Source organism: Ammospiza nelsoni, chromosome 21 (genome assembly GCF_027579445.1).
Source record: "Ammospiza nelsoni isolate bAmmNel1 chromosome 21, bAmmNel1.pri, whole genome shotgun sequence".
In the NCBI taxonomy this organism is placed as follows: domain Eukaryota; kingdom Metazoa; phylum Chordata; class Aves; order Passeriformes; family Passerellidae; genus Ammospiza; species Ammospiza nelsoni.
Genome location: NC_080653.1, coordinates 6137451 through 6162982, shown reverse-complemented (window position 1 = coordinate 6162982; position 25532 = coordinate 6137451). Strand labels below are relative to the sequence as shown.

General features: G+C 49.1%; 3 protein-coding genes across 8 annotated transcripts in view; 1 reads left to right on the top strand and 2 right to left on the bottom strand.

Annotated features, from left to right (window-relative positions):
* TAF15 (TATA-box binding protein associated factor 15) overlaps positions 1-25532 on the bottom strand; it is a 504826-nt gene that overhangs the window by 273685 nt on the left and 205609 nt on the right. The window lies entirely within an intron of this gene.
* On the top strand, positions 4688-19212 carry LIG3 (DNA ligase 3). Of its 2 annotated transcripts, none has more exons than XM_059486929.1 (20): positions 4688-4708; positions 4966-5513; positions 5998-6114; positions 6879-7079; positions 7457-7608; positions 8468-8634; positions 9257-9334; positions 9427-9595; positions 10236-10391; positions 10798-10929; positions 11667-11746; positions 12154-12241; positions 13118-13195; positions 13447-13570; positions 13869-14011; positions 14753-14827; positions 16120-16266; positions 17121-17295; positions 17921-18012; positions 18690-19212. In XM_059486929.1, the coding sequence occupies exons 2-20, from the start codon at positions 4985-4987 to the stop codon at positions 18924-18926; spliced, it is 2940 nt and encodes a 979-aa protein (XP_059342912.1). In that variant the 5' UTR covers positions 4688-4708; positions 4966-4984; the 3' UTR covers positions 18927-19212. The 2 variants fall into 2 exon arrangements, with proteins under 2 accessions (XP_059342912.1, XP_059342911.1); XM_059486928.1 differs by having other exon boundaries at positions 18687-19212.
* RFFL (ring finger and FYVE like domain containing E3 ubiquitin protein ligase) overlaps positions 19448-25532 on the bottom strand; it is a 31381-nt gene continuing 25296 nt past the window's right edge. For 4 of the 5 annotated variants that reach the window (XM_059486930.1, XM_059486934.1, XM_059486935.1 and 1 more), the window contains 4 exons: positions 24695-24766; positions 24166-24373; positions 22936-22959; positions 19448-21871 (listed from right to left, as the gene is read on the bottom strand). In XM_059486930.1, coding sequence (XP_059342913.1) covers positions 21690-21871; positions 22936-22959; positions 24166-24373; positions 24695-24766 — 486 coding nt within the window. In that variant the 3' untranslated portion in view covers positions 19448-21689. Of the gene's footprint in view, positions 21872-22935; positions 22960-24141; positions 24374-24694; positions 24767-25532 lie in introns of all 5 variants that reach the window. The other variant, XM_059486936.1, reaches the window with a different exon arrangement.

Below are 25532 nucleotides of genomic sequence, written 5' to 3'. Positions count from 1 at the left end.
TGTGTATATATGTCTGTTTCCTATAATCTTTTCCATTTCTCTTATCACTTGTATTTTAATAAAACCACATGTACAGATTCAGTATCTTCTTTAGCAGCCAGAGAAGGAGATATATTTGTTCATTGGGGTTATTAAAATTCTAAATATCTCCCTCCTTTTATTTGATTTTAGTGAGATTTCAGACATTTTCTCAGTACCAAGAAGATTGGATTCATTGGAATATAACTCTGACAGAAGTCTTGCAAGGGAACTTTAATTTTAGTTCAAACTCCATTAATTTAAGATATCCCTAGAAGATGTGGACAAGGTGAACCTTTTTTTATGAACTATTTCTAGCCCTAGTTTAAGATGAAGCTACATTTGGGTTTTTTGCTTCTTAACACTGAGGAAAAACCCTAAAAGCAAAACTTGAGACCATTATTTTGCTTTCATATATATCTTAATTCCTGACAGAACTCCTGATGGCCTCTTTACTTAAGCAAGGACAGACTTAAACATTTAAATCTGACTTTTTGGGCATTATCTTCTTGGTATTAGTGGAATAAACTACTTAAAACAGAGTTCTGCTTTCCTGGGGGCTCTCTGCTGCTCTGTCACTGCTGCCTTTTACATAGAGAGCACATTATGTAAAGAGGCTCAGCTCAGCAATTCCAGTATTTGCTACCAAGGGAGACTCCAGCAGTGATTTCTCCCTGATTTGTCTCCTGGTTTTCCCTCACTGACCTCAGTGTCCTGTGGTTTTGTGGATACATTCACTGGATATATTCTTCTGCTCACAGCTGTTGGAAGGTACATCTGGCCAAAGGGGGAGCTGGAGGAGTTTATTTCAACAAGACTCTAAAACCTAAAGTAATTTTAATTATTCCCCTTGCAAACTTTTTCACCCACAATAAGAACAGTGGATTCACATTGCAATTTCAGGGGAACAAATTGCAGGGAACATTTAGGAGCAATGACCAAAAAATCAGGCCATTTGAAATTTCTTATCACCTCTTAATGCCATCTCAGAGCTGTTAGCCACAAAAAAGATAAAAAGATCAAACTGAAAGAGGGTAGATTTATAGCAGATATTGGGAAGAAATTGTTCCCTGTGAGGGTGGGGAGGTCCTGGCACAGGGTGCCCAGAGAAGCTGTGGCCACCCCATCCCTGGAAGCATTCCAGGCTGGGTTGGACAGGGCTTGGAGCAACCTGGGATGAGTTTTAAGGTCCTTTCCAACCCAAACCATTCTTTGATTCTATGAAGAAGCAAGGTTCAATTTTCCACCAATTCCTTTGGAGCCACATTAGAAAATCAGCAGAATTAACGCTCCAGGCTGCAGAGTCTTCATCTCCTGCTCAAGAGAAGGAGAGCTGGCATTAACAGCGCACCAGCTTTGCTGCTGTTATTCCCAGCCCTCTCCAAAGCAACCAAACAGCAGTTGTGTGTGTGTTTCTCAGAGAGGAAATTTATCTAAAACTCCCAGTTTCTCGTGGCAGCCTTCTGCCACCTGCCTGTGCTCGCTGCATCTCTCACTGCCGGGCCATCCATCTCCAGTCCCTGCAGCACTCTGCAGAGGGGCAGCCTCTACTCCCCTCCTGGCCCTGCTGCCATCCAAACCCCTGCAGGCTGAAAAGAGCCAGGAGCAATCCATCTCACCCTCACTGGGGCCTCTGAAATGTTTCTCTGCTGACTGAAGGCTCTGCCTTTAGTCATCTGCTAAAATTAGTTTAGCTCATTTTACAGAGAGTTAAGGCAGCAGATCCCACCACTGCCAGGTTGCTCAGCTGCCTTATTTATTATTATTTATTATAATTATTATTTATTATATATTAATATTTATTATATATTATTATTTATTATATATTATTATTTATTACATTCTATTATTTATTACATTCTATTATTTATTATATATTATTTTAACCTGATCATGATGTGCTGCAGTGTCAGCCCTTGCCTTTCCATCTCTTTCACCAATGAATGGGAGATCTCACCATGGGGCCACGAATTCTGTGCTCCCAGCAGGCTCTGTCTGAACACTGCACATCACAGCATCTTACACCTCATCTTTAGCTGGGTTTTGTTTTCTTCCCCTCTAAAATCTCAGTGTTCATACAAACTCTTGCACCCAGTCACTGCTGGTTCTGTAAATCATTTCTCAAAGCGATCTGAAATACTAAAAATTAAATCACATTAAAATTTTAATCTAAGTCAGCCAAATGCATGGTCTTGGAGCTGAATGCACTCAGCCAAAAATTTGGAGTGTGGTGGTGGTCTGGTGCCTGCCACATAAAGTCCATAGCAGGAAGACCTCTGTGAATCTTTCTGCAATTCCTCTTCTGTGACTCAAAGCTCCCAGTTGAATTTGATTGCGGGAGATTGTTTCTGTCTTTGGTTTTGGGGTTTCCTCCACTTCTGGGCTGTGATTTTTCATCTTGAAGGTGCATTTCCATCTTGAGATCATGGATTGAATGAATGCATTGTCTGTGAGTAAATACTGCAATGTGAAATATTGCAAATGAATGCAGACTGTCTGTTCACAGCCAGATCCCAGTGATCAGAAATGCCTCAGTCAGATTTCATCCCAGTTCTGTGACCAGACACAATTGTTACGCTCACTCCCAGCTCCAAACAGTGTGGTTTGTTTGATGTGCTAGGAAGAAGAGAAGACTGCCTGTGGCTTGCTTTGCAGCCAGTGGAGGCCAACAAAAAGACAGATATGTGGCTGGGGAAGCAAATCCTGTACCTTATTTCTCATACTCTGCCTTTGAGGTACAGCAAAGCAGGTCAGAGACTTGGCCATGCCAACCCACGCAGCATCCTCTCCATGGATGAAGGCAGGAATCCAGTGGAGCTGTGTGCTGCATCCATCCCAGCCTCCTGGCACAGCACAACAGCATTTCCACCAGAGGAACAGTGGTGGGTGGCACCAGCAGAGAGCCAGCAGCAGGTGTGTGTTACCTGGACTGGGATGAAGGGCTGTGCTCAGGAGCCTGGGGTGGTGCAGCAGCACCTCAAACCCACACAAACACAGTGCAAAGGACAATTTCAGGAGGTTACAGGGCAGCACTGCAGGCCTGTGCAGGTATTGAGGGCCCAGGTGACATGGCAGTATTGAATTTTCAGGGATGAGGAGAGAATGATGCATCTGACTCCATTGATATCGGAAGGCTAATTAATTACTTTATTATTCTGTACATCTAAAACTGAATCTACTCTGCACACAACTGCTCTGAATCTCATGACTGTCACCCAACAGTCCTGACTCAGACACACACTTGGCCCTGATAAGCCAAGGAAACAAAACACCATGACTTAAGATAAACAATCTCCATATTACATTCTCCATATTACATTTTGCACAAACACAGGCACAGCAAATAAGATAAGAATTGTGTTTCCTTTCTCTGAGGTTCAGAAAATGGGAATCCCAGGAATATTCTTGGGAAGAATTGTGCCTTGCTTTTCTCTGTGAAGAAGAATGTGGGGCTACATGGCAGCATCTCAAACCTGCACCAACATGGCACAACACTCCTGAAGGTGCAGCTTCATGAGGCTGGGGATAAGGCAGTGGCTCAGTGCACAAACACAGTGTTAGAACTTTTGAAGAGACCATTTCTATGGCCAGTTGATCCAACAGCAGCTCAAAGCTGTTGGTGATCACTCTTGGTGAGCCAGCATGGCTCAGCCAGGAACAGGGCACCCCTCACACCTCCCTCAGCTTGCTGCAGTGCTCAGGAAAAGCCAACTTTGGGAGGTCAGGGACACATCATCACCTCAGGGCAGGGCACACCGCTACAGTGGAGTCTCATCTGTGGTGGGAACCAACCATCACCTCACGGCACAGATCTGGGACCGCCTGAGGACAGAGACCCTGCATTGCCTCAGGGTGCAGAACCCCCATTGCCCCATGGCACAGAGCAGGGGCTACCGCAGGGCACAGTCCCTCCATCGCCTCACAGACGGGGAGCTCTCCATAGTCCCAGGACGAGGACCCGGTGCCACCTCTGGTCTCAGTCCTGCCCCAGGGCACGGACTTTCCCTCGCCTCAGTTGCTGTCCCGGCACTGCCTAAGGGCACGGACCCGCCCTGGCCCCGGGCACGCTCCTGGTGCTGCCTCAGGGCACGGACTTTCCCTGGCCCCGGGCGCGCTCCCGGTGCCGCCTCAGGGCACGGACCCGCCCTGGCCCCGGGCACGCTCCTGGTGCTGCCTCAGGGCACGGACTTTCCCTGGCCCCGGGCGCGCTCCCGGTGCCGCCTCAGGGCACGGTCCTTCCCCGGCCGCAGGCGCGCTCCCGGTGCCGCCTCAGGGCACGGACCCGCCCTGGCCCCGGGCGCGCTCCTGGTGCTGCCTCAGGGCACGGTCCTTCCCCGGCCGCGGGCGCGCTCCCGGTGCCGCCTCAGGGCACGGACCCTCCCTGGCCCCGGGCGCGCTCCCGGTGCCGCCCCAGCCGCGCCCGAGGCGGGGAAAACGCTCCCGGCGCGTGCTGGGGGCGGGGCCAGGCGGCCCGATGGGGCGTGGCCTGAGCGCTCCCGCCCCCTCAGCCGCTGTTCGGGCAGGAAGGGGCGGGGCCCGGTGCGCCGCGCGCGTGGCCCTACGGAAGCCGGGCTGGCGCGCTCGTGTCCCGGCGGCGGCTGAGGCGGCGGCCCCGGCCTGAGGGGCTGGGGGGGGGGTCCCGGGGTCCGGACGGGACAGGGGACGAGATGGCGGCACCGTGAGGAGCTCGGTGAGCGGTGGAGGGGCTGTCTGGGGCCTGCTGCGGCGGGAGGAGCCGGTGGTCGGGCCGGGGCGGGCAGGGCGGGAAAGCGGCCTCGGGGAGAGGCTGGAGCGGGAGCGGGCCTGGGAGCGATGAGGGGCCGTGAGGGCGCGGGGTGCGGGGCAGCGGAGCGGGGACGGTGGAGGCCGCTGCGGAGCGGGTGCCGGGGGGAGGCTGAGGGCTGGGGCCGGGCAGAGGGTGCTCAGTGTCCCGTGTGTCGCTCGCAGCACGCTCCGCACGGACTGGATGCCCGCGGGCGGCAGGACGCTGTCACACGCCGCCCGCGCTCTCGGCCGGGGCACAGCGCTGTTCTGCCCTCGCCCACAGCTCCCCGCGCCCAGGCCGCTGTCCCGCCGTGCCGGAGCCAGCCGCGGGTGCTGGTGCCAGCTGCTGTCCCAGCCTGTCCCTGTGCCGTCCCCGCAGCCCGCGTTCCCTCTGTCGCTGCTGTTGGGCAGCTGGCTGCGCTCAGCCTGCGCGGCTGCCGCGGACATGGCGGAGCAGCGGTACTGCGTGGACTATGCCAAGCGAGGCACCGCGGGCTGCAAGAAGTGCAAGGAGAAGATCGTGAAGGGGATGGTGCGCATTGGGAAGATTGTTCCAAATCCTTTCACCGAGTCCGGAGGGGACATGAAGGAGTGGTACCACGTCAAGTGCATCTTTGAGAAGCTGGACAAGGCCCGGGCCACCACTAAGAAAATTGAAGACATCACAGACTTGGAGGGGTGGGAAGAGCTGCAGGATGAGGAGAAAGAAACAATCAACAAGTACATCTCAGGTGAGGCTTGAGGCAGTGCCAGGGTAACTTTTCTTCTTATTTTCAAGTTATGCCAGAGGGTGTCACCCAGCTTTGCCTTTGCCATGAAATCCTCATGGATTTATTTGTGTGGCTTGGGGACAAAGTGTGTGGTGCTGCTCCAATCCCTGTCTCTGCCCTGTAGGAAAGGGGAAAAATGGTCACTTCTACAGTGACACTCCTTGATTCATTTGTCACAACTGATTGTGGACAAGGCCTGGCTGATTTAATTCATGGATAGATAAAACCCATGACAAAGCATTAGTTATTTGCCATTTCCACCTTTTTCTGTGATCTTTAATAAATTACATATTGTTCTAACTTTTGTTATCTGATAAACATTTGAGTTTTTTTCGCCCTCCAACTCCTATTTCTTTTAAGGCTGTTTGCTTTATAAGCTACATAATATGGTGAGGGATGTATGAGATTATTCCTGACTGTCTCTTTGAACTTTTCTGCTTTCCAGAAGCCAATTCCAAGACTGGAGGTACCCCAAAGAAAAAGGTGATAGTGCAGGCAAAACTCACTGCCACAGGACAGCTGACCACAAAAGATCCACCAAAGAAATTCTCTGGATTCTCTGGTAAGAATTAAGAAACTGGTTCTGGGAAATCAATTTATTTTAATCTCAGCATCAAGAGGGGTTTTAGCTTGGCTCAGATTGGTAGGTTTTTATCTATAGATGATTTAGTGGTTTTTAATTCTGGTTTGTCAAAAGCTGTCAGGGCTTGAAAGAACTTCTTGAAAGATATCTGGATTTCCAGTTTTCCCAATGAGACAAAGGTTCTGCCATGACCCGCATTGTCAGGCTGACTCCATCCCTACATCCATTGGCTCATTGCAGCTAAACTAAAGATGCAGGCTAAAGTTATCCCATGTGGAGCTCAAAATCTGGGAAAAAACTGCTGAGGGATTCTCAGTTGTGTTCATGGAAAGGAAAATGTGTCCTGGGGAGCAGCTGCCAGCAGGACAATCCATCTGTGAGCTCTGACTGACCTGACACACACCTGGAGCTCCAGACTGCCCAGAACCAAAGACATCAGATTGGTGTTTGGAGACAAAAGGGATGGGGATGTATTCCCATAAAAATTGATAAAACAGAGGAATCTGCAAGGAGACATTAATTTTCACCATGGTTTAGTAATATTTTTCTAGTAGAATTAAGATCTAGGAAATTCTAGTGTAATGTGAAGGGTAAAAATATTTGGAAGGTTTTTAGAAAAGTCATAAATTCCAGCTCTGAAGCTTTGCCAGCACACTGGGATTGTTCCCACCTTGCCAGGCAGAGCTAACATCAACATTTCCTCCATGTTGTTACAAAACCAACTTGTGATGTGTTTGATGCAGCCAAGCCAAAGAATTCAGAAGATTCTCCTGCCGAGTCTTCCTCGCAGAAGCCGAGCCTGTCTGCAGCCAGGTGTGACCCCCAGCACAAGGACTGCCTGCTGCGCGAGTTCCGCAAGCTCTGCGCCATGGTGGCTGAGAAACCGAGCTACAACGTCAAAACCCAGATCATCCAGGACTTCCTCAGGAAGGGGTCTGCAGGAGGTGTGGAGCCAGCTGGGAATTCTCAGTTCTCTCACAATCAGCTTTTCAAAGTCTCAAAAGGAAAGGGGGCATTCAAAGCTGGTTGTTGTGTGTGGTCCCAGCCTTGTGCTGCGGTGGTTTCTGAGCTGTGGAGGTAATATTTGAAAAGTGAGCTCTACAAATACTAAATTCAGATAAAAATGTCTCACTCAGGTGTTGTAGATGCCCAATTTAGAGGCAAATTGTGGCTATTTCCCCTAAGAATTCCAAGCCCCACCTGTGGGTTTTATCCCCAGGATTACACAAATGGACACAACCAACCAGAACCTGGACATGAAAATAAATCCTCACTATTATAATCTGCTTTTTTTCTTTTTTTCTTTTTTTTTTTTTTCCAGATGGTTTTCATGGTGATGTATACCTGACCATTAAGATGCTGTTACCAGGTGTCATTAAAATAGTTTACAACTTGAATGATAAGCAGATTGTAAAGCTGTTCAGCAGGATTTTTAACTGCAACCAGGAAGAAATGGTGCGGGACCTGGAGCAGGTGAGTGCAGACAGCTGCTCTCCTAATTTCTGCTGTTCAGCTCTTTGCTTATGGAAATTCTGTAATGCTTTAGGTTTTTTACTCCTTAGCTTGACTGTTAAAATGGGAGCTGGTGATTTATTTTGGTTTTCCTTGACTTTAGCGGTTTTCATAGCATTTTCTGCCATCTGGAACCTGTAGAAAATCATGTTTAAATGGAAAGCAGGACAAGAATTCACCTGGCAAAGCTTTAGAAAGCAAGACTAATTACCTAGGCGAGGTGGGCTGCATATGTTTCTCTAAACTCCTTTGTCTGGCACACTGCTACAGAACTGAGTTATATTCTTCTTTTTGTACCATCACACATCAAAACCTGGGATTCAATTAACAGACCCGTCACTGGCAGCTGCAGTTGGTTCTTACAATTAAGCTGCTGCAATTGCAGGTGCTCAGTTGTGCAGTGAGTCCCTGTGATTGACTGTGCACCCTGTGATTCACTGCAAGGTGCAGAAAAGGGGTGAATTAGATAATAATGGTAATTTTTTCATCTCTGTTCATTGCCTTGCTGTGTACTGCCTTCTAGTGACATCACTAGCCTGTCCCGTGTCCTTGGATTTACAAGTGGATTTATCCTGAGGAAATAAAGGGTCTGTGCTGCTGCAGCAGTGAAAAATAGAGCCATGAGATGATGCTGGTACTCTTAATTACCTTTCTTGGCAAATTAAACAGCTGAGCAGCTTTACGTGTCGTGGCAGCTTCCTTAAGTGTTTGATTCCAATTTCTTTGTGCAATCCTCACTGGAACCGTGCAGAATCCCCCGTGGCGCCCCATTCTCTGGCCATGCCTCTCATCCACACCCTGGTTTTGTTTTTGGAGACAGGGAGATGTTTCTGAGACCATCAGAATCTTCTTCGAGCAGAGCAAGACCTGTCCTCCAGCAGCCAAGAGCCTCCTGACCATCCAGGAGGTGGATGAGTTCCTCATGCAGCTGTCCAAGCTCACCAAGGAGGATGACCAGCAGAGTGTCCTGCAGCAGATGAGTCGCAGGTGAGGGAAGGAATCAACCTCTGAAGGTTTGCCCAAACACTTGGAGTGGTTCTCTACAAGCTGGAGTGGGTGAAAAATGAATCATGAGCCACTGAAACTGAACTTAATTAGCATCTGTAAGCTGCTGTTAGTGGTGTGATTGAGACACCTTGACAGCAGTGGAGAGCTTTTATGGCTGCTTGTTCATGCTAGAGAACTTCGTCCCTGCCTGTCAGGACACTTCAATCAAACAAATGATTTTCAACAACACCCTAGTGGTGCTTAGCTGTTAATTAAGTTGCTGTTCTTAAGCATGTTGGGAAAAGCCTTCAAGTAATTTAGACAAAGATTTTTGGTCTGGCTCAGTTTGTGTTGATCTGAGGCTGAGGATTTTCCCATAAGTTACTCTTGATGCATTAATTAAGTAAATTTTGGAAGGTGCATCAACACTGAGGCAGAGTTAATGTTGGCATCAAGATGCTGGAAAGCTTTTTGGATATTCCCTTGTGTCTCTGAGGTGTCACTATTAACATGATTAGTTTGACCCTCTGCAGAGGGGGGCCTTTTTTTAAAGAGACCTTGATGATTTTCTTTTCAACTGGAAAGTTCACTTCATACCTTGACTGAATCTTTTCCTCTTCAGGTGTACAGGCAACGACCTGAAGTGCATCATCAGGCTAATTAAGCATGACTTGAAAATGAATGCTGGAGCAAAGCACGTGTAAGTGACAGGAACCCAGAAAAGCTCATTTCCTGAGGCAGCAGCAGCAGCCCTGGGGCTTATCTATGTCCACCTCTCTCCATGCCTTGCAGGTTGGATGCTCTGGATCCCAACGCCTACGAGGCATTCAAGGCCTCGAGAAACCTGCAGGATGTGGTGGAGAGGGTGCTGCAGAACCAGCAGGAGGCAGAGAAGGTGCCAGGGCTCAAGAAGACCCTGAGTGTGCAGGCCTCACTCATGACCCCAGTGCAGCCCATGCTGGTAGGTTGGGCCCCTCCTGGCAGCCAGGCAGGGACAGAGACCCCACCTGGGAGGGTCAGGAGCCAGGGCAGTGTGGGCTGGCTCTGTGCAGAGCTCAGGGTTGTTTAACCCTCACCTGAGAGGCTCAGGAACCAGGGTAATGGCTGTGCAGTGTTCAGGGTTGTTTAATTCCAGTTCAGAAAGCATCTCCTTCCACCAGGCCAAGTATTCAATATACTCAATAACTGCCAAACTAAAACCTTCCCTTGCTCTCAGTCTTTTGTATTCGTTTGCTCTCATTGCAGAAGTTGATCCTCTCTCTGGAAAGAGTGTAAGCTTTCCAGTGGATTAGAGATTCAAATAAGTCAGGCTTTTTGTGTGAACAAAGCAGAGTTAAATATTTACTTGTGGGCTGAGCACACTCCTACAGAAGGCACAGTGCACATTTTAAAGCTTTTGGAGGGGATAAGCACTGAAAAGCTATAATTATCTGGGCATATGCAGATATTAGTAAGTGAATAATTAAGGAAAACTTGGACTCGCTAACAGAGATTCTGGACAAAAAGCTCTACAAGGGGACTCATTGCAGTTCTTTCATGAACTTGGGTAAGAGTAGCTTTATGTTCCATGTGTCACCTGGGGTTTGTCCCCTTGTCCCCAGGCTGAGGCCTGCAAGTCCATCGAGTACGCCATGAAGAAGTGTCCCAACGGGATGTACGCCGAGATCAAGTACGACGGCGAGCGCGTGCAGGTGCACAAGAACGGGGATCACTTCAGCTACTTCAGCAGGAGCCTCAAGCCTGTGCTCCCCCACAAAGTAAGCACTGGGCACTGCCTCAGCCCTCTGCCAGCTCCTCGGCATTCCCAATATTTCCTTCTATAGGCAAGGAGAATTCCTTCTCATTCCTGATTTATTCATGTGTAGAATGTGGAAAAGCAACACCTAAAACTGTAATAATTTAATTCTGGTACACATTAAGAGCTTGGAATTAAATTTCATCTGTCTGCTGTAGAATCCTCTCTATGCACTGCATTTTGGGAGCCTTGCTGCCAGTTGGGTGATTTGGTTCTGTTTATTAAAGCCTCATTTTTCTATTTTTGGGCACCATAGAAGTGCAGATGTGCCTCATACTTATGGAGAAAACACTTGCATTGGAGTGAATCCCTCTCTTTAGCCAGTTATTTTCCTTTTTTTTTTTTTTTCTTTTTTTTCTTTTCCCAAGGTAGCCCATTTCAAGGATTTCATCCCCCAGGCTTTCCCTGGTGGGCAAAGTATGATTCTGGATTCAGAAGTTCTCCTGATTGACAATAAAACTGGCAAGCCACTTCCTTTTGGGACTCTTGGTGTGCACAAGGTAAAAAGAAAAATTAAATAAAAATGATTTTTGTGTTTGGAGGCTGTTACACTGCTAACTTAAACACAATCTGTTATCACAGGATAATTTCAGAGCTCTGGTGCTTGTTAGAGCATCTGGGGAAAACAAAATAAGATTATTGAGAAGGCTGTCATTGAAAAGCTACTACTCTAATATAGTAGATTTGATATTAACCTGATCCCTGGCAGGACATTAACAGAAATTAATTTCAATAATACTAAAAAAATCTTTGGAAAATGTTACAATTCTGTCATTGTTTCTCATGGCATGATCAATGTATGGCAGCCTGGGGGACCACAGGGATGCAGTGATTATTCCATGCAAATGTTATGGAGTGCTTGTGTCTAGGCTGAATGGGGGTGAGGAAAAGGACAGGAAAATAAAAATTAAGCTATAAGTGCTTTAGTTAAAAGTAGCCATTAATCTGCTGTCTGTAGAAATGTGGTGGGTTTTTTGCAGCAGTAGTGACAGATGTTGCATTGCCCAAAACCATTAATATTTTTAGCATTATTTTCCATTCCTATGAAATGAACATTTTTTATGTTCTCAGCTTGTGCTTGGACTCATTCACTGTAAATCTGAATTCTCAGAATGCTCCTTTTAGAAGAGGCATAAGCTTATAATACCTAAAATATTACAGAGATTAAAATCCATCATTTTATTACTTTGCTAAAACTGTTTGCTGTGCCTGCAGAATTGTTTTAATTGTATTTCAGAAAGCTGCTTTCCAGGATGCCAACGTTTGCCTGTTTGTGTTTGACTGCATCTACTTCAATGACATCAGCCTGATGGACAGGTATGGCTGCCAGGGGAGAGTGGCTGGGCTGGTTTCCTGGGATGAACTGGAAATCCTGGGCTGGAAAACCCCACTAATGCAGACAGACCAGTTCACCTGGGCTGTCAGACTGGCCACTCACTGGGAAATCAGGGCAGCATGGGAGGGACCTTGTTGTGCCAAGAGTTCTTTTGTGGAGCTCCTCTTGCTCTCCAAAACACTGGGATCAGCTGCATCTCAGCTGCTCATCTCACATCCTCTAAACACACTGTTAACACTGGAATTTCCTCCAGGAAGTGATAGGATACAAAGTAAGAGCTAGTTGTCCTCTCTGGAGCTCTCTAGGATGATTTAATGACTTCAGCAGCTTTTTTCAATGTTCCTGTTGGGATTGCTGCCTGTCCCTCACTGTCCATGCCCTGCTCCAGGCCCCTCTGTGAACGGCGCAAGTTCCTCCACGACAACATGGTGGAGATCCCCAACAGGATCCTGTTCTCAGAGATGAAACATGTCACAGTGAGTCCAGAGTGCCCCTGCAACCCTGACCCTGCTCCTCCAGCACTTTTTTTTATTATTAACTCTGCAAATTCACCCTGGCAGAATGGTTCTCCTTCTGCTCTATGTGGAAGACTTCTTGAGCCAATGTTGTATTCCCATCTTTTCCTGTCCCCAAACCCTTCAGTTTAATCTTTACTTGCATGCCTCAGGTTTCCTGGCTTGTTAATGATTTTGTAGCCATTGTCACTCTGACCCTGTTAGGAGGAGTTCAATCCTGCTGTCACTCAGTGTGTGCTGTGCAGTGCAGAGCTGTGACTGCAGCCTGGTTGAAGGGAGCCAGACTTCCCAAACTGGCAGCTTCCAGTGCCCACACAGCCCTGAGACAGTCAGGCTGCTGAAATCTGCATTTAGGCAGCAGCATGCTGGGATTTTCCTTTGATTATGCACAAGCCTGATGTCCCATTATTTTTCCCCATTGCTGCTGATTTCTGTGGCACCTTGGCTTTGGTGGAGAATACTTGGACATTTTGGGTAAAAGATGGTTCATAGGTCCCAAGGCAGTTGGATGGAGAAGGAAGCAGGCACTGCTGGCTGAGCAAATCTGACTTGGGACATCCTGGGACACAGCCAGTGGGGCAGCCATGTTTCTGAGGGCTATTTTTTAATCAGACAAACCTTCTCTTTTTGGAACATATTCCCAGCTTAGTCGCTGGGTGTGCAGCAAAGAGAAGATTTATCCATTTACAGGATCCTCTTTGGAAAACTGTTGTGAAAGTGTCTCTTCGTCTCTCTGCAGCTGCTTTGGGTTTAGTGCACCGCTGCTCCAAACACAAAGCCTGAATATCTGAGCCCTTTTTAGAGTCCTGAGCTAACCATGGTCCCTCTCCTTTGCAGAAAGCTTCAGATCTGGCAGACATGATCACCCGGGTCATCAGGGAGGGGCTGGAAGGGCTGGTGCTGAAGGATTTAAAGGCAAGTTCCCTTTCACTCTGTGCTGGTGTCAGCTGGGAATTTGGGAATGACAGCAGTCAGCTCTGAGACAGAATCACACCCTGAGCATTCCAGAAACATCTCTGGGTTCCTCTCAGTGCTGACACCCAATCCAAGCTGCTCCTCCTGCTGTGCTCAGGAGGTGCTGAGCTGGGTAAAGGGCTCAGGGCTGTCTGAGGAGCTGCTGCCCACCAGGAGATCTCTCTGAGGGGGCTCTGCCTTCCTTTGCACAGGGTAATTATGAGCCAGGGAAACGCCACTGGCTGAAGGTGAAGAAGGATTATCTCAACGAGGGGGCAATGGCTGACACTGCTGACCTGGTGGTGCTGGGGGCTTTCTATGGGCAAGGCAGCAAAGGTAGGTCTGGAGTTGGCTTAAGTCAGAGCTCTGTCTGCTCAAGGAATTCCCAAAGTTTTCCTGTTCAGGACTCCAGAATGAGGGTGACTGGAGCAGTGGTTACCTGCTGCATGTCCTTGCTGTGGCTCCAGAACTGGAGGTGTTGGGCTGGGCTGTTGCCCAGTGCAGGGGCTCTGCTCAGCTTTGTCAGTGGCCCTGCAGCCATCACAAGCCCAAACCCCAAAGCCACAGAAGGATTTTGGCTCAGAAAAGCTGTGGCTTGTCCTGTGCAAGGTGTGAGCCCTGCTGTCCTGTGCAGGTGGGATGATGTCCATCTTCCTCATGGGCTGCTACGACCCCAAGAGTGAGAAGTGGTGCACGGTGACCAAGTGCTCTGGTGGCCACGATGACGCCACCCTGGCACGTCTGCAGACAGAGCTGGACATGGTGAAGATCAGCAAGGTGAGAGGGGAGCCAAGGATGCTCAGCCAAGGGCTCAGCTGCACTGCAGGCTGGGAGTGCCCTGCCAGGAATGAATCAGAGTTAAAGCTCATCAACCACAAGTGAGGAGTCAGAGCAGTCAGCTCCTGGAGGAGGCACTGCTGGGATCTGTACCCAGACACTGAGTGGGAAGCCAGGCACCATCTGTTTCCTGCTAGGACAAGGTTTTGTTGGGAAGATCCCAATTTTTTATCTGGATTTTTGGGCACGTTGTGATTGGCAAAGGCAGTCACTAGATGGGGCTGTGGGAGGGAAGTGCTCAGTCAGACTCTGGTCTGGTGGCTCCATAACCTGGGGTTGGAGTTAAGACTTCTGTCAGTGATTTATCTTGCTTTTCAAGACTTGAAAAATCAACAGAGAGCTGACTTTTAATATTACCTTGACATCCTGAAGGCCATTTGTATTAAGATTGTAGAATCTTTAAAAAAAATGGGTAATTTTACATTAATCACAATTGGAACAACTGTTCTTGTTTCACACACAAAATGACAGGAATTAAGGGCTGTGTTTCAGGCAATATTTGTGATTTTCTAGATTAAAGAAATGGCTGCAGATCAGTGCAGGTTCCATCCATGCAAAGGCAATGTAACACCTCTGTGCTGATCTATTTCTAGGTTGTGTTTCAGCAGTTTCTGTTGTAAAATTAGGTTTGTATATGATGATAAGTGTCAATAATGTGAATTTTGTGCTTTTAATTAATAGGATCCTAGTAAAATTCCAAGGTGGCTAAAAATCAACAAAATCTACTACCCAGACTTCATTGTCCCAGATCCAAAGGTAAGTACTCTCATAATCATTTCACATTTAACATTTCCCAGCCCTTATTCTGCAGTCTCCTATAAACCCTTTAGAAGGACAACTTAGAAGTTGTCTGTGTTACAAAATAAATCTTCATACTTGGAATGGGAAATTAAGCACAAGTTTTTATCTCTCAATCTTGCAGGTGCATTTGAGGCTAAGAGCTTCATGAAGAAATCACACCTGCAGCAGTTTTGGGAAATATTCTTGTGCATTAAATCCCTTCCAGAAGTGAGCTTACTTTAAATTTGAGATATGAGAAATCTGACTTTTAAGGGTTGAAACACAACTGCAACCCAAAAGTTGCTGTTGCTTTAGGGAATGTGTCTGCATGCCTGAAGGAGAAGGTGTGCTTAGAAATTGGCATTTTGTGTTAGTGAAGGCTTAGAGAAAAAGTGGTTTTAACAATGAAGGTGACCAGGAAGGTCACTGTGTAGATGGAGAGTGAGTGGGGGTGAGGCACTCTGAGCTGGCTCTGAGGGAGCACAGGGTGTGCCATGGCTCCTGAGGGAGCACAGGGGTGTGACATGGCTCCTGAGGGAGCACAGGGTGTGCCATGGCTCTCTCAGGTGGCTCTGAGGGAGCACAGGGTGTGACATGACCCCTGAGGGAGCACAGGGTGTTCAGAAGGCTCCCTGTGTTCAGAAGGCCCCGGTGTGGGAGATCACGGGGGCCGAGTTCTCCAAGGGCCGAGTTCTCCAGGTGGCTCCTGAGGGAGCACAGGGTGTGCCATGGCTCCTGAGGGAGCACAGGGGTGTGCTATGGCCCCTGAGGGAGCACAGGGTGTGCCATGGCTCTCTCAGGTGGCTCTGAGGGAGCACAGGGGTGTGCCATGGCTCCTGAGGGAGCACAGGGGTGTGCCATGGCTCCTGAGGGAGCACAGGGGTGTGCTATGGCCCCTGAGGGAGCACAGGGGTGTGCCATGGCTCTCTCAGGTGGCTCTGAGGGAGCACAGGGGTGTGCCATGGCTCCTGAGGGAGCACAGGGTGTGCCATGGCTCCTGAGGGAGCACAGGGTGTGCCATGGCTCCTGAGGGAGCACAGGGGTGTGCCATGGCTCCTGAGGGAGCACAGGGGTGTGCTATGGCCCCTGAGGGAGCACAGGGTATGCCATGGCTCTCTTAGGTGGCTCTGAGGGAACACAGGGGTGTGCCATGGCTCCTGAGGGAGCACAGGGGTGTGCCATGGCCCCTGAGGGAGCACAGGGGTGTGCTATGGCCCCTGAGGGAGCACAGGGTGTGACACAGCTCCCTCCTCCCTCCCTGTGTTCAGAAGGCCCCGGTGTGGGAGATCACGGGGGCCGAGTTCTCCAAGGCCGAGGCGCACACGGCTGACGGGATCTCCATCCGCTTCCCGCGCTGCACGCGCATCCGCGATGACAAGGACTGGCAGACAGCCACCAACCTGCAGCAGCTCAAGGTGGGTCAGCAGGGGCCCTGCAGCTCCTGGCACCAGGCTGAGCTTCAGCAGATCACAGCATGCACTGAAGGCACCTCCTGCCTCTAGTGGCACTTTCCCTTTTCCCTTCGTGCCAGGCTCGGGCTGGGTTGTTTTGCTGGAGGCTCTCAGGTCCCTTGAGCTGTTGTGTTGCTGTGCCCTGTCGGAGAAGTCCCTGCAGGCATTGGTTCCATCAGCTCCTGTGGCAGGGTGAGGAGTTGCCTTCCTCAGAGGTGACCACAGAGTGACTGAATGAACTCTGTTGGAAAAGACCTGTTGAGATCATCAGGTCTAACCTATGACCTAAGACCTCCTCAGCAGCTAAACCATGACACTGAGTGCCACATCCAGGCTTTTGGACAGTGACTCCACCACCTCCTTGGCAGACCTTTGTTCTCTCCATGCTCAGTTTCCCATCACTTGCTGAGGCTGGGAGAGGCATTTGGAAAGTGTCTGTGGGTACCCTGGAGCACAGGGGCCAAGTGGCACTGGCCAGGACCCCCGGGCTGCAGCCACCCCAGTGCCATCCCCGTGGGGAGGAGAGAGGAACAAACCCCTCTGCAGACGGGCCCTTCCCACAGTCAGACTGGGCACTGCTCATCCTTCAGGCTCTTGCCCTGTTGCAGATGATGTGGATGTGGCTTTAGCTCCTCTTTAATGCCAGGAGAGGGGTGGAATGCAGGGAGCCGGGACAGAGGTGACAGGAAAATGACTGCACAGGGGTGCAGGAAGAAAATGCTTTTGAGCAAACACTTCAGGGGGAGAACACCAGAGCAGTCTGTGCATCACAGCTCATCTCCAGTGTCAGACGTGATCTGTGCTGTTTCTCTGGGCAGGAGCTGTACCAGCTCTCCAAGGAGAAGGCTGATTTCAGTGTTACAGCTGGGGAGGAAGATGAGTCCACAGCTGGCAGCAGTGGAGAGAATGATGGCAATTCCAGGTCTTCCACACCTCACAGCAGTATTAAGAGTCCCCCAAGCAAGTCACCTGCAAAAGCCCAGAAGGCAGAAGGTGAGGTGTAAGGTGATGGTGCTTTCAGGAGGGAGCCTGGGGCTGTGTCCTCTGGGCCCTTGCCTTGTGTGAGAGGCTGGATGATCCCACCTTTCCCATGGATCTCAGGGATAATGGGCAAAGCTGTTCAGATCCTTGGCTTGGCCCTGTAGGAATGGAGTAGCCACAGCTCTGAGGTGTCCTGGGGTTGGGAAGAGAGGGATGGAAACAGCTCTGGTGATGCTGTGCAGGGTGGTGTTCACTGCTCCCATTTGTGCAGGTCACAGCACTCTGGTGTGAGATTGTTGGCCATGAGCCAGTGTTTGATTTGATTTGGATGGAATTCATGTGTGTAAAGGGACACGTGGCTGGAGGTGATTTCCTGTGAATTGAGCTGGAACATGAAGCACATTGCTGAGCAGTGTCACAGAGGACAGAGAGGTGACAGCAGCAGCCTGGGAATGGGGCAGGAGGCTGCCCCACACCATTTCCAGTAGAAAAATGTCTCACTAGTGAGAGTAGTTTATGGATTTTCCAGAAAGAGGAGAGAAAACTTTCCCCTTCTGCTCTTTACTCTTTCCCCTAACATTAATACACAACCAGGATCTGGACAGAGCACATGCATGAACCATATTTTTGTTTTCAGACAGCAAAGGAGTCATTGAATCCCCTCAAAAATCTGAGGAGAGACGAGGGGAGAAGAGAAAAGCATCTGAGATGGAGGACAATGGAAAAAAGGTACAGACAGAGGGAGCAGGACAGTGGCCTGGGTGGGGGAGGCTGGGGTCTGTTCACTTCCATTCCAAGGAATGCCTGTCTGCAGCAGTGTTCACAGGGGTCCCAGGATGAGGGAACATATGAGAACCTTCACTCCATCTTCAGGAGGCTGATTTATTATTTTATTATATATATTATATTAAAGAAAATTATATATTAAAACTATAATAAAAGAATAGAAGAAAGGATTTCATCAGAAGGCTAGCAAGGAAGGAAAGAAAAGGAATGATAATAAAATCTCGTGACTGACCAGAGAGTCATAATAATCTAAAAATCTTGTGACTGACCAGCTGAACTGTGATTGGCCATTAATTAAAAACAACCACATGAGACAAATCACAGATGCACCTGCTGCATCCCACAGCAGCTGATAATTTTTGTTTACATTGCGTTTCTGAGGTGCCTCAGCCTTTCAGGAGAAAAAGATTATTCATAAAATATGTCCGTGACACCTGTTCACTTCTATTCCAAGGAATTCCTGTGTTCCATTCCAGGGAATGCTTGTGTCCATTTCCATTCCAAGGAATGTCTGTTCCCTTCCATTCCAATGCCTGTGTCCATTTCCATTCCAAGGAATGCCTGTGTCCATTTCCATTCCAGGGAATGTTTTCCCCAAGCTGTGTTTCCTCCCCCAGCAGCCCCTGCTGGACATTTTCACGGGGGTGAAGCTGTACCTGGCGCCCTCGGTGCCGGACTTTGCGCGGATCCGCCGCTACTTCATCGCCTTCGACGGGGACCTGGTGGAGGAGTTTGACACGGCCTCGGCCACCCACGTGCTTGGTGGGGACATTGATGACAACCCCGGGGCGCAGCGGGTGACGCCCAGGTGGATCTGGGAGTGCATCAGGAAGCGCAGGCTGGTGGCGCCCTGCTAGCACAGGGGGCGGTGCTGGCACACACAGCTGGGAATGGGAGGGGAGGGAACGGGAGATCCCTCCCTCCGTGGAGGGGTGGATAGACAGAAGTGCCCTCAGTAGTTACAGAGATCCAGAGCAGCTCTATGGAATGAATTTTAAAAGTTCTCTGAAGAAATGTCACTGCTGAATCCCATTTTCCTGCCCGTACTTTAGGCCACCACCCTTATCCAGGTGCTGGTTTAGTCTCCTTGGGTTTTTAAAGATTGGGTATTTTTATAGATAAATAAAACTGAAGCAGCTTCTCCTTTGCTGTCAGGATTTATTTTCCAAAGGTTCTTCTCTTCCTGCTCAGGAGAACAGAGCAGCAACTCCATGGGACTCTTGGCTGTGGTGCCAAGGTCATTTGTGCTGTCAGGTAATTTTTTTTCCCCTGTACCCCCCACTAACAGCATTTCAGCACCTGGGATCCCAATTTCTGGCTGAGGTCCAGCAGTAGCTGTTGGATCTCTGCTTGTAACAGATTCAGAAACAAAGATAACTAAATCACAATTCAACTTTATTATAAAATTATAAACCAAACTTCTGTACCAAAACTAGTAAGTTGAACTGTCATAGTACCAGAGGATTTAATAGTGAATAACATGTCCTTTCAAGTAGAATATTAAGTTTTAAAATCTTTAAACAATGTACAGTGTACATAACGCACATAAATATTTCCATTTACTTTATTAGTTCAGAACATTATATTCCTTTGGATCATTAATCAGTTTCCTCCAGGTTTTGATTTTCCTTTAAAAACAACTCACTCATATCCATAAGTAGAGAATCCATTTTTACAAGGGAAACAAGAAGAGTCCTCCCTTCACAAAGCACATTTTGGAGTCACAGGGTGGGTGGATCTTCTCATCCCTAAAATCTCAGGCATTGATCTGCAGCTTGATTTGACTGCTGTAGACAATAATCCTACCCTGTACAAGGAAAAGTACATCTATCCATAGGGGAATCATCTTCTTCCTGCTGAATTCCCCCAGCCCTGAGTTTATTGAAAAATATGACAACATGAATTTTCACAGTGGATTTCCCAAATGAGGCTGTTCAGCACGTTGTGTATTCCTGCAGCTCTTGGAGCTCCCTGTGCTCTCTGCAGAGCAAACAGAGTCACTCCTTAGCTGCCCTTTTCTCTGCACTGACTTGTTCACTTTTTTCTCCTGCTGGATCTGTTACACCTTAAGTCAGAGATTAAAGAACAGCCTGACCTGAGACAGAGGTAGGGCTCAGAATGCTGAGTGCAGTCAAGCTGCAGTTCTGTGGAGTTCTGAGACCCCCTCAGTGAGACATCTCTGCCTCCCTCCTGAGCCATGGATGTCTCACCCCAGGTGTTGCTTTGGCTGCAGCTCCCAGAGCAGACCCTGCACTCAGAGCTGCTGCTGGAAGTGTCCAGGTGCCTGTGCTGCTGCCAGCACTGCCCAGGAGCTCTGGTGAGTCCCTGCAGCTGCACTGCAGTGCCCCAGGAGCCCCCCTGGCTCTGTGCTGTTCTCTGCTGGCAGCCAGGCTGGCACACAGAGCCAGCCCCTGTCCTGAGCAGCCAGGACAGCTTGGGCACAGTGCCATCCGTGCTGAGGGACACTGAGGGCAGCACGGGAGCCCTGGGTGCCTGCAGGCCACTGAGGGGAAATTACACCAGTTAAAATCACCTCCAGGAGGAACTGTCAGACTCCTCTTCCAGCTGAACGCACAGCCCAGGAGCTGTCAGGGATCAGGCCACAGCCTCTCCCCACCCTCCCCAGCAAAAAGGACAAAACTGCTTTTGTAAGCAGTGGAAGGTAACAGACCTGTCAAACTGAGCCCTGGGGAGGATGGGGAAGCTGATCTGCAGTGGAGATTGTTCATAGAGCCAAGGGAGACAAAGGCTTTCTTCCATGATTCCCTTCTAAAAAAAGAAAAAGTCACCTGTACTTAAATATGATTGTGTAGCAGTGGAGTCCTCACTGCTCTGCAGCTCTGTGCTTTCCTCACCAAACCCTGGGGAAGGCTCAAGCCTTGGGTTTGTAGCTCCCTCAGCAGGTGGGGACAGTTCACTTTGAGCCCCACCTCTGGCACGTGCTGTGAAATCAAAGTCACAAAACCAAACCAGAAACCTCCCTCTGGCACAGAAACAAAAACCCAGCACACAGGGCAAGGCTGAGCCTTCCCAGCCTCCCTCCCCAACAATTTTCAATAATACAATGACAACCTTGATTAAAAATTACACATTTTCCACAATTGCACTAGGAATTAGGGAAAGCAGGGATGGTCTGCCTGTCCTGCAAGCATAACAATTTAACATTAAATTAAAAATAAAAGTAGAATTAACAAGCACAGTGACATTTTCACCTTCGCAAATCAAGTTGTTGCTGGGCAGAGCCTGAGCAGCAAAACAAAGGACACTTGTTGAGACCCCAGTTCGCTTTTATTATTCAGAGGAAACTACAAAGCCTCTGGAGCTGATCTTCCTGGTGGAAAGCTGGGCATCCATCTGTCCTCAAATTATCCTAGGATGGAGGTGGTTAATGATTGCTGGCAATGAGCTCCGAGGAGTCCAGGCACTGCGGTGTAAAGCACGATGGTGGGATGAGCAGAGTGGGGCACGGCTTGAGCAGAGCACTTTCCCCAGGCTTCCTCCTTCCCTCTCCGGCAGCAGGGTCCGCGCTAATCTCCGGGGTGGCTGTTGGCAGGGATGTTGGCCCTTTCCCTAAGAGCACGGAGGCTTTAAGGCACGGCAGCCCCGAGCCCCGAGCCGCGCTAAGTCCTGAAGACGTGCACGGCGCGGATCACGTACTGCCGGCAGATGGGGCACTCGCTCATGCGCTTCCCGCACTTGGTGCACGTCACCATGTGCCCGCACTCCAGCAGCACGCAGTCGATGGCAGCGTCCATGCAGATCCTGCACAGGTTGTCCTCGGTGCTGGGGGGCCCAGCACCACCTGAGGGGACAGGAGAGCACCCACGGGTCAGACAAAGGGAGGGGGGGTGGGTTTGTGCAATCCCACTTGGCTCTGCCGGAGGGATTCCCTAAGGGACAAAGGGATTACCCTTGTGGCTGCTCCATCAGCTGGCAAGGAGCAAAGTTTTAGGTTTTATACAGTAATTTCTGTGAGATTGAAACAAAAAACACTGAGATTTTCAGTTTGTGCAATCCCACTTGGCTCTGCTGGAGGGATTCCCTAAGGGACGAGGCGAGCAAAGGAATTGCTGCTCCATCAGCTGGCAAGGAGCAGAAGTTTTAGCTTTTACACAGTAATGTTTGTTTCCAATGTTTTACACAGTAAAATGTTTGTTGTTAATATTTTACACAGTAATTTTTGTTTCCATCTGTGAGATGGAAACAAAAACCACTGAGATTCTCAGTGATGAGGCAAATGAAGCAACAGAGGTCTCTCTTCCCAATAACAGCACAAGAGGAAATGACCTCAAGTTGTGCCAGGGAGGTTTAGATAGAAATTTCTCCTGATACTAATTTTCAAAAAGGTTGTCAAGCTCTGGAACAAGTTCTGGACAGGAGAGCACCCAGGGATCAGACAAAGGGAGGTGGGGTGGGTTTGTGCAATCCCACTTGGCTCTCCTGAAGGGATTCCCTAAGGGACAAGGCAAGCAAAGGAATTGCCCTTGTGGCTGCTCCATCAGCTGGCAAGGAGAAGTTTTAGCTTTTACACAGTAATTTCTGTGAGACGGAACCAAAAACCACTGAGATTCTCAGTGATGAGGCAAATGAAGCAACAGGGGTGTCTCTTCCCAAGTAACAGCACAAGAGGAAATGACCTCAAGTTGTGTCAGGGAGATTTAGATAGAAATTTCTCCTGATACTGATTTTCAAAAAGGTTGTCAAGCTCTGGAACAGCTTGCTCAGGGCATAAACAACCCTAGGGGGAGTTAAAAGCCATGTAGATGTGGCATTTGGGGACATGGTTTAGGGGTGGCCTTGGCAGACTGGATTTTGGAGGGTTTTTCCCAATAAACAACTCCATGATTAAGGAAGGATCTCACTCACCAGGTTGATCGTCAGTGTCCAAAACTGCAACAGAAGAAGAGAGAGATTTGGTGAGAGAAGTGTTACCAGGCAGGGGCTGAAAACCCCGAGGGAGTTGCTAAACCAAAAGTGCTTTTTGCTGATCACCATGGGAGGCTCAGGCTGGGCTCTGATCAGGACAGGTTCAACAACTGACAAGAACCTTCTCTGATACTGAGCTTACAGAACTGCTAAAGCTTTCCAGAGATAAGGGATCCAAAGTGATGTCTCAATTTTTAAGACAGCCTTGGAATGTGTGCAGAGTTTGGTTTTCCAGTGCTGCAGCAGCCCCTTTTGCCAGCTCCTCTGCTGTTACACAATCACCAAGGGATCGAACACAGATACAGAGTGAAAGAAAAGGATACCTTGCATCAAAAGCACAAGGTAATCAAAGAATGTTACTCCAAAACTGCAGTCCTAAATCCTGGATCGTCCATAGAAGACAAAGCCTAGAGAGACATGTTTAAGAAAACAACACTACTTTGGACAGCACTGAGAAACAAAGTATTAAAGTTTCTCTTCTAAGTAATTTAAAAATATGTGTCTTTTTTAAGAAATCCCCTCCAAGTGCAAACTGGCATCTGGACAATCAAGTCAGATACGTTCTCTACACCCCTGTGTCCCCTCACAGCCACCTGTGCAGGCCCAGGAACACTGTTGATAAGAGAGTGAAACCCCAGCTGCCCACAGTGTGCAGCCCTGGGAGCCACTGCTCTGAGCACATGCCCTGCATCTCCCAGCTGCTCTTTGGTGGCAGTTTCCTGCCTGGGCAGGGCATTTCCTGCTGGCTCTGCCAGGTACCACGAGCCAAGAGATAAGAGCTCAGCATATCCAGTCATGTACAGCCACACAGCTGTTGTGAGGGTGAGGCAGTGCCCAGTGGGATCTGCTGGGGACATGCACAACACCAAGGGTGAAGGATGCACAACACCAAGTGTGAAGGATGCACAACACCAAGTGTGAAGGATGCACAACACCAAGTGTGAAGGATGCACAGCCCTTGTGCTGCTGCTGCTGCAGGGCTTCCAGAGCTCTGTGCAAGGAGAGAGAGGAGTGGTGAGCAGAGCTCAGCTCTTTTCACTCTGTACAAAACACTCCCCCCTTCCTCCTCACTCTGCTGCACCAGAAATGTCAGCTAAGCTCTATTTCCCTCCACAGCTGTCCATGAAAAGGCAAAGCCTGGACAACAGGCCCATGTTTGCTGTCTCTCACCTAGATGCTGAAGGTCCTTCTCTCTGTAGAGGCGAGTGACCCTCTCCAGCAGCTCCCATTTCTCACAGCAGCCTTTGTAGTTGACGAAGTTGCGGGCGAGGATTTCCTTCAGCTGCCGCACCGAGAGCGCGTTGATGTCCCCGACGCTGCTCAGGTCAGACAGGGAGGCCTTCCTGCCCAGCACCAGGTTATCCTCGGAGTCACTGGACTGGGGGAGCACACAGGGGATCAGTCATGCCCTCAGCACCCTGAACTGTGATTAAAATCAATTACAGCATGTGCGCTAACAGGGATTCGGGTTTGGGTGTGCAGAGAAGTGGCTACTCTGAATTCGTCTACCAGGAACACAAATCTTGAGATAGAAGTTAATAATTCCTGCCATGGTGTCCAAGTGACACCAGTTCTTTCTGTGTGTGGAGGACAAGATGATGTCACAGAAGGGGTTGGTCATTCTCAGTGTTCATGTCTGCTAGCAAATCCAGCCCAGGAAACCTGGTATTCCCTGCCATCAATCCCAGGACACACAAACCTGTATCTCATCCTCTGCTGCTGCTTCTTCTGCTGCATTCTCAGCTGGGCTCGGAGGCACGTGACCATTGGCCTGCAAGAGGAAACGAAGCTTTCACCAGCTGTGGGTTTCTGGAGGGAAATCAACTCCAGGACAGTGTCCCTGCAGCCCCTGAGCTCTGGAAGGACACAGGCAGGACAAGGCACAAGCCAGGCACACTCACAGAGGGTTTTCCCTGGCAGCAATCACACTAAGTAACTTTAAAGCCCCAGTACAGAACTCCAGGCTGGATCAGGAGGAGACCAAATTTATACACAAATTTGTAATTGTGTATGTGCAGTCCTTCCCTGAGGGTCACACTGTGCTCTGGTGGGATGTCAGAGCTCTCAGTGCAAAGTTCTGCAGAAGCCTCCTCTGACAGCTCAGATCTCACAGGAACCAGGCAAACACCTCCTCAGCTGGGGTCTGGAGTGGGCAGAGACAGTGAGGGAGCAGCAGTGACAGGGCTGCAGGAGAAAAGCTGGGCAGTTCTTTGAACTCTTGATCAAATGAGCAGTGTAATTTCAGCTGACTCACCCCCAGCAGCCACTGCTCCCTCTGCTTTCCTACTGACAAAGAGACTGTAATGTTACCGTCCCACTTATCCAAGTGGGGACTTGTTAATATTTACAGAGCCCAAGAATAACAGTCAGGATCAAAGAGCCTGAACTGCAGCACCATGTCATGCAAGTCAGGACAAGCAGCTGAAATGGATCATGGGGCAGTGAGGGAAGACAGCAGAGCTGGTAAAAACCTGGAATGGCAATATCCAGAAAAACAGGGAATGAAAATGCCTTTTAATGATTTATAAAATCATTCT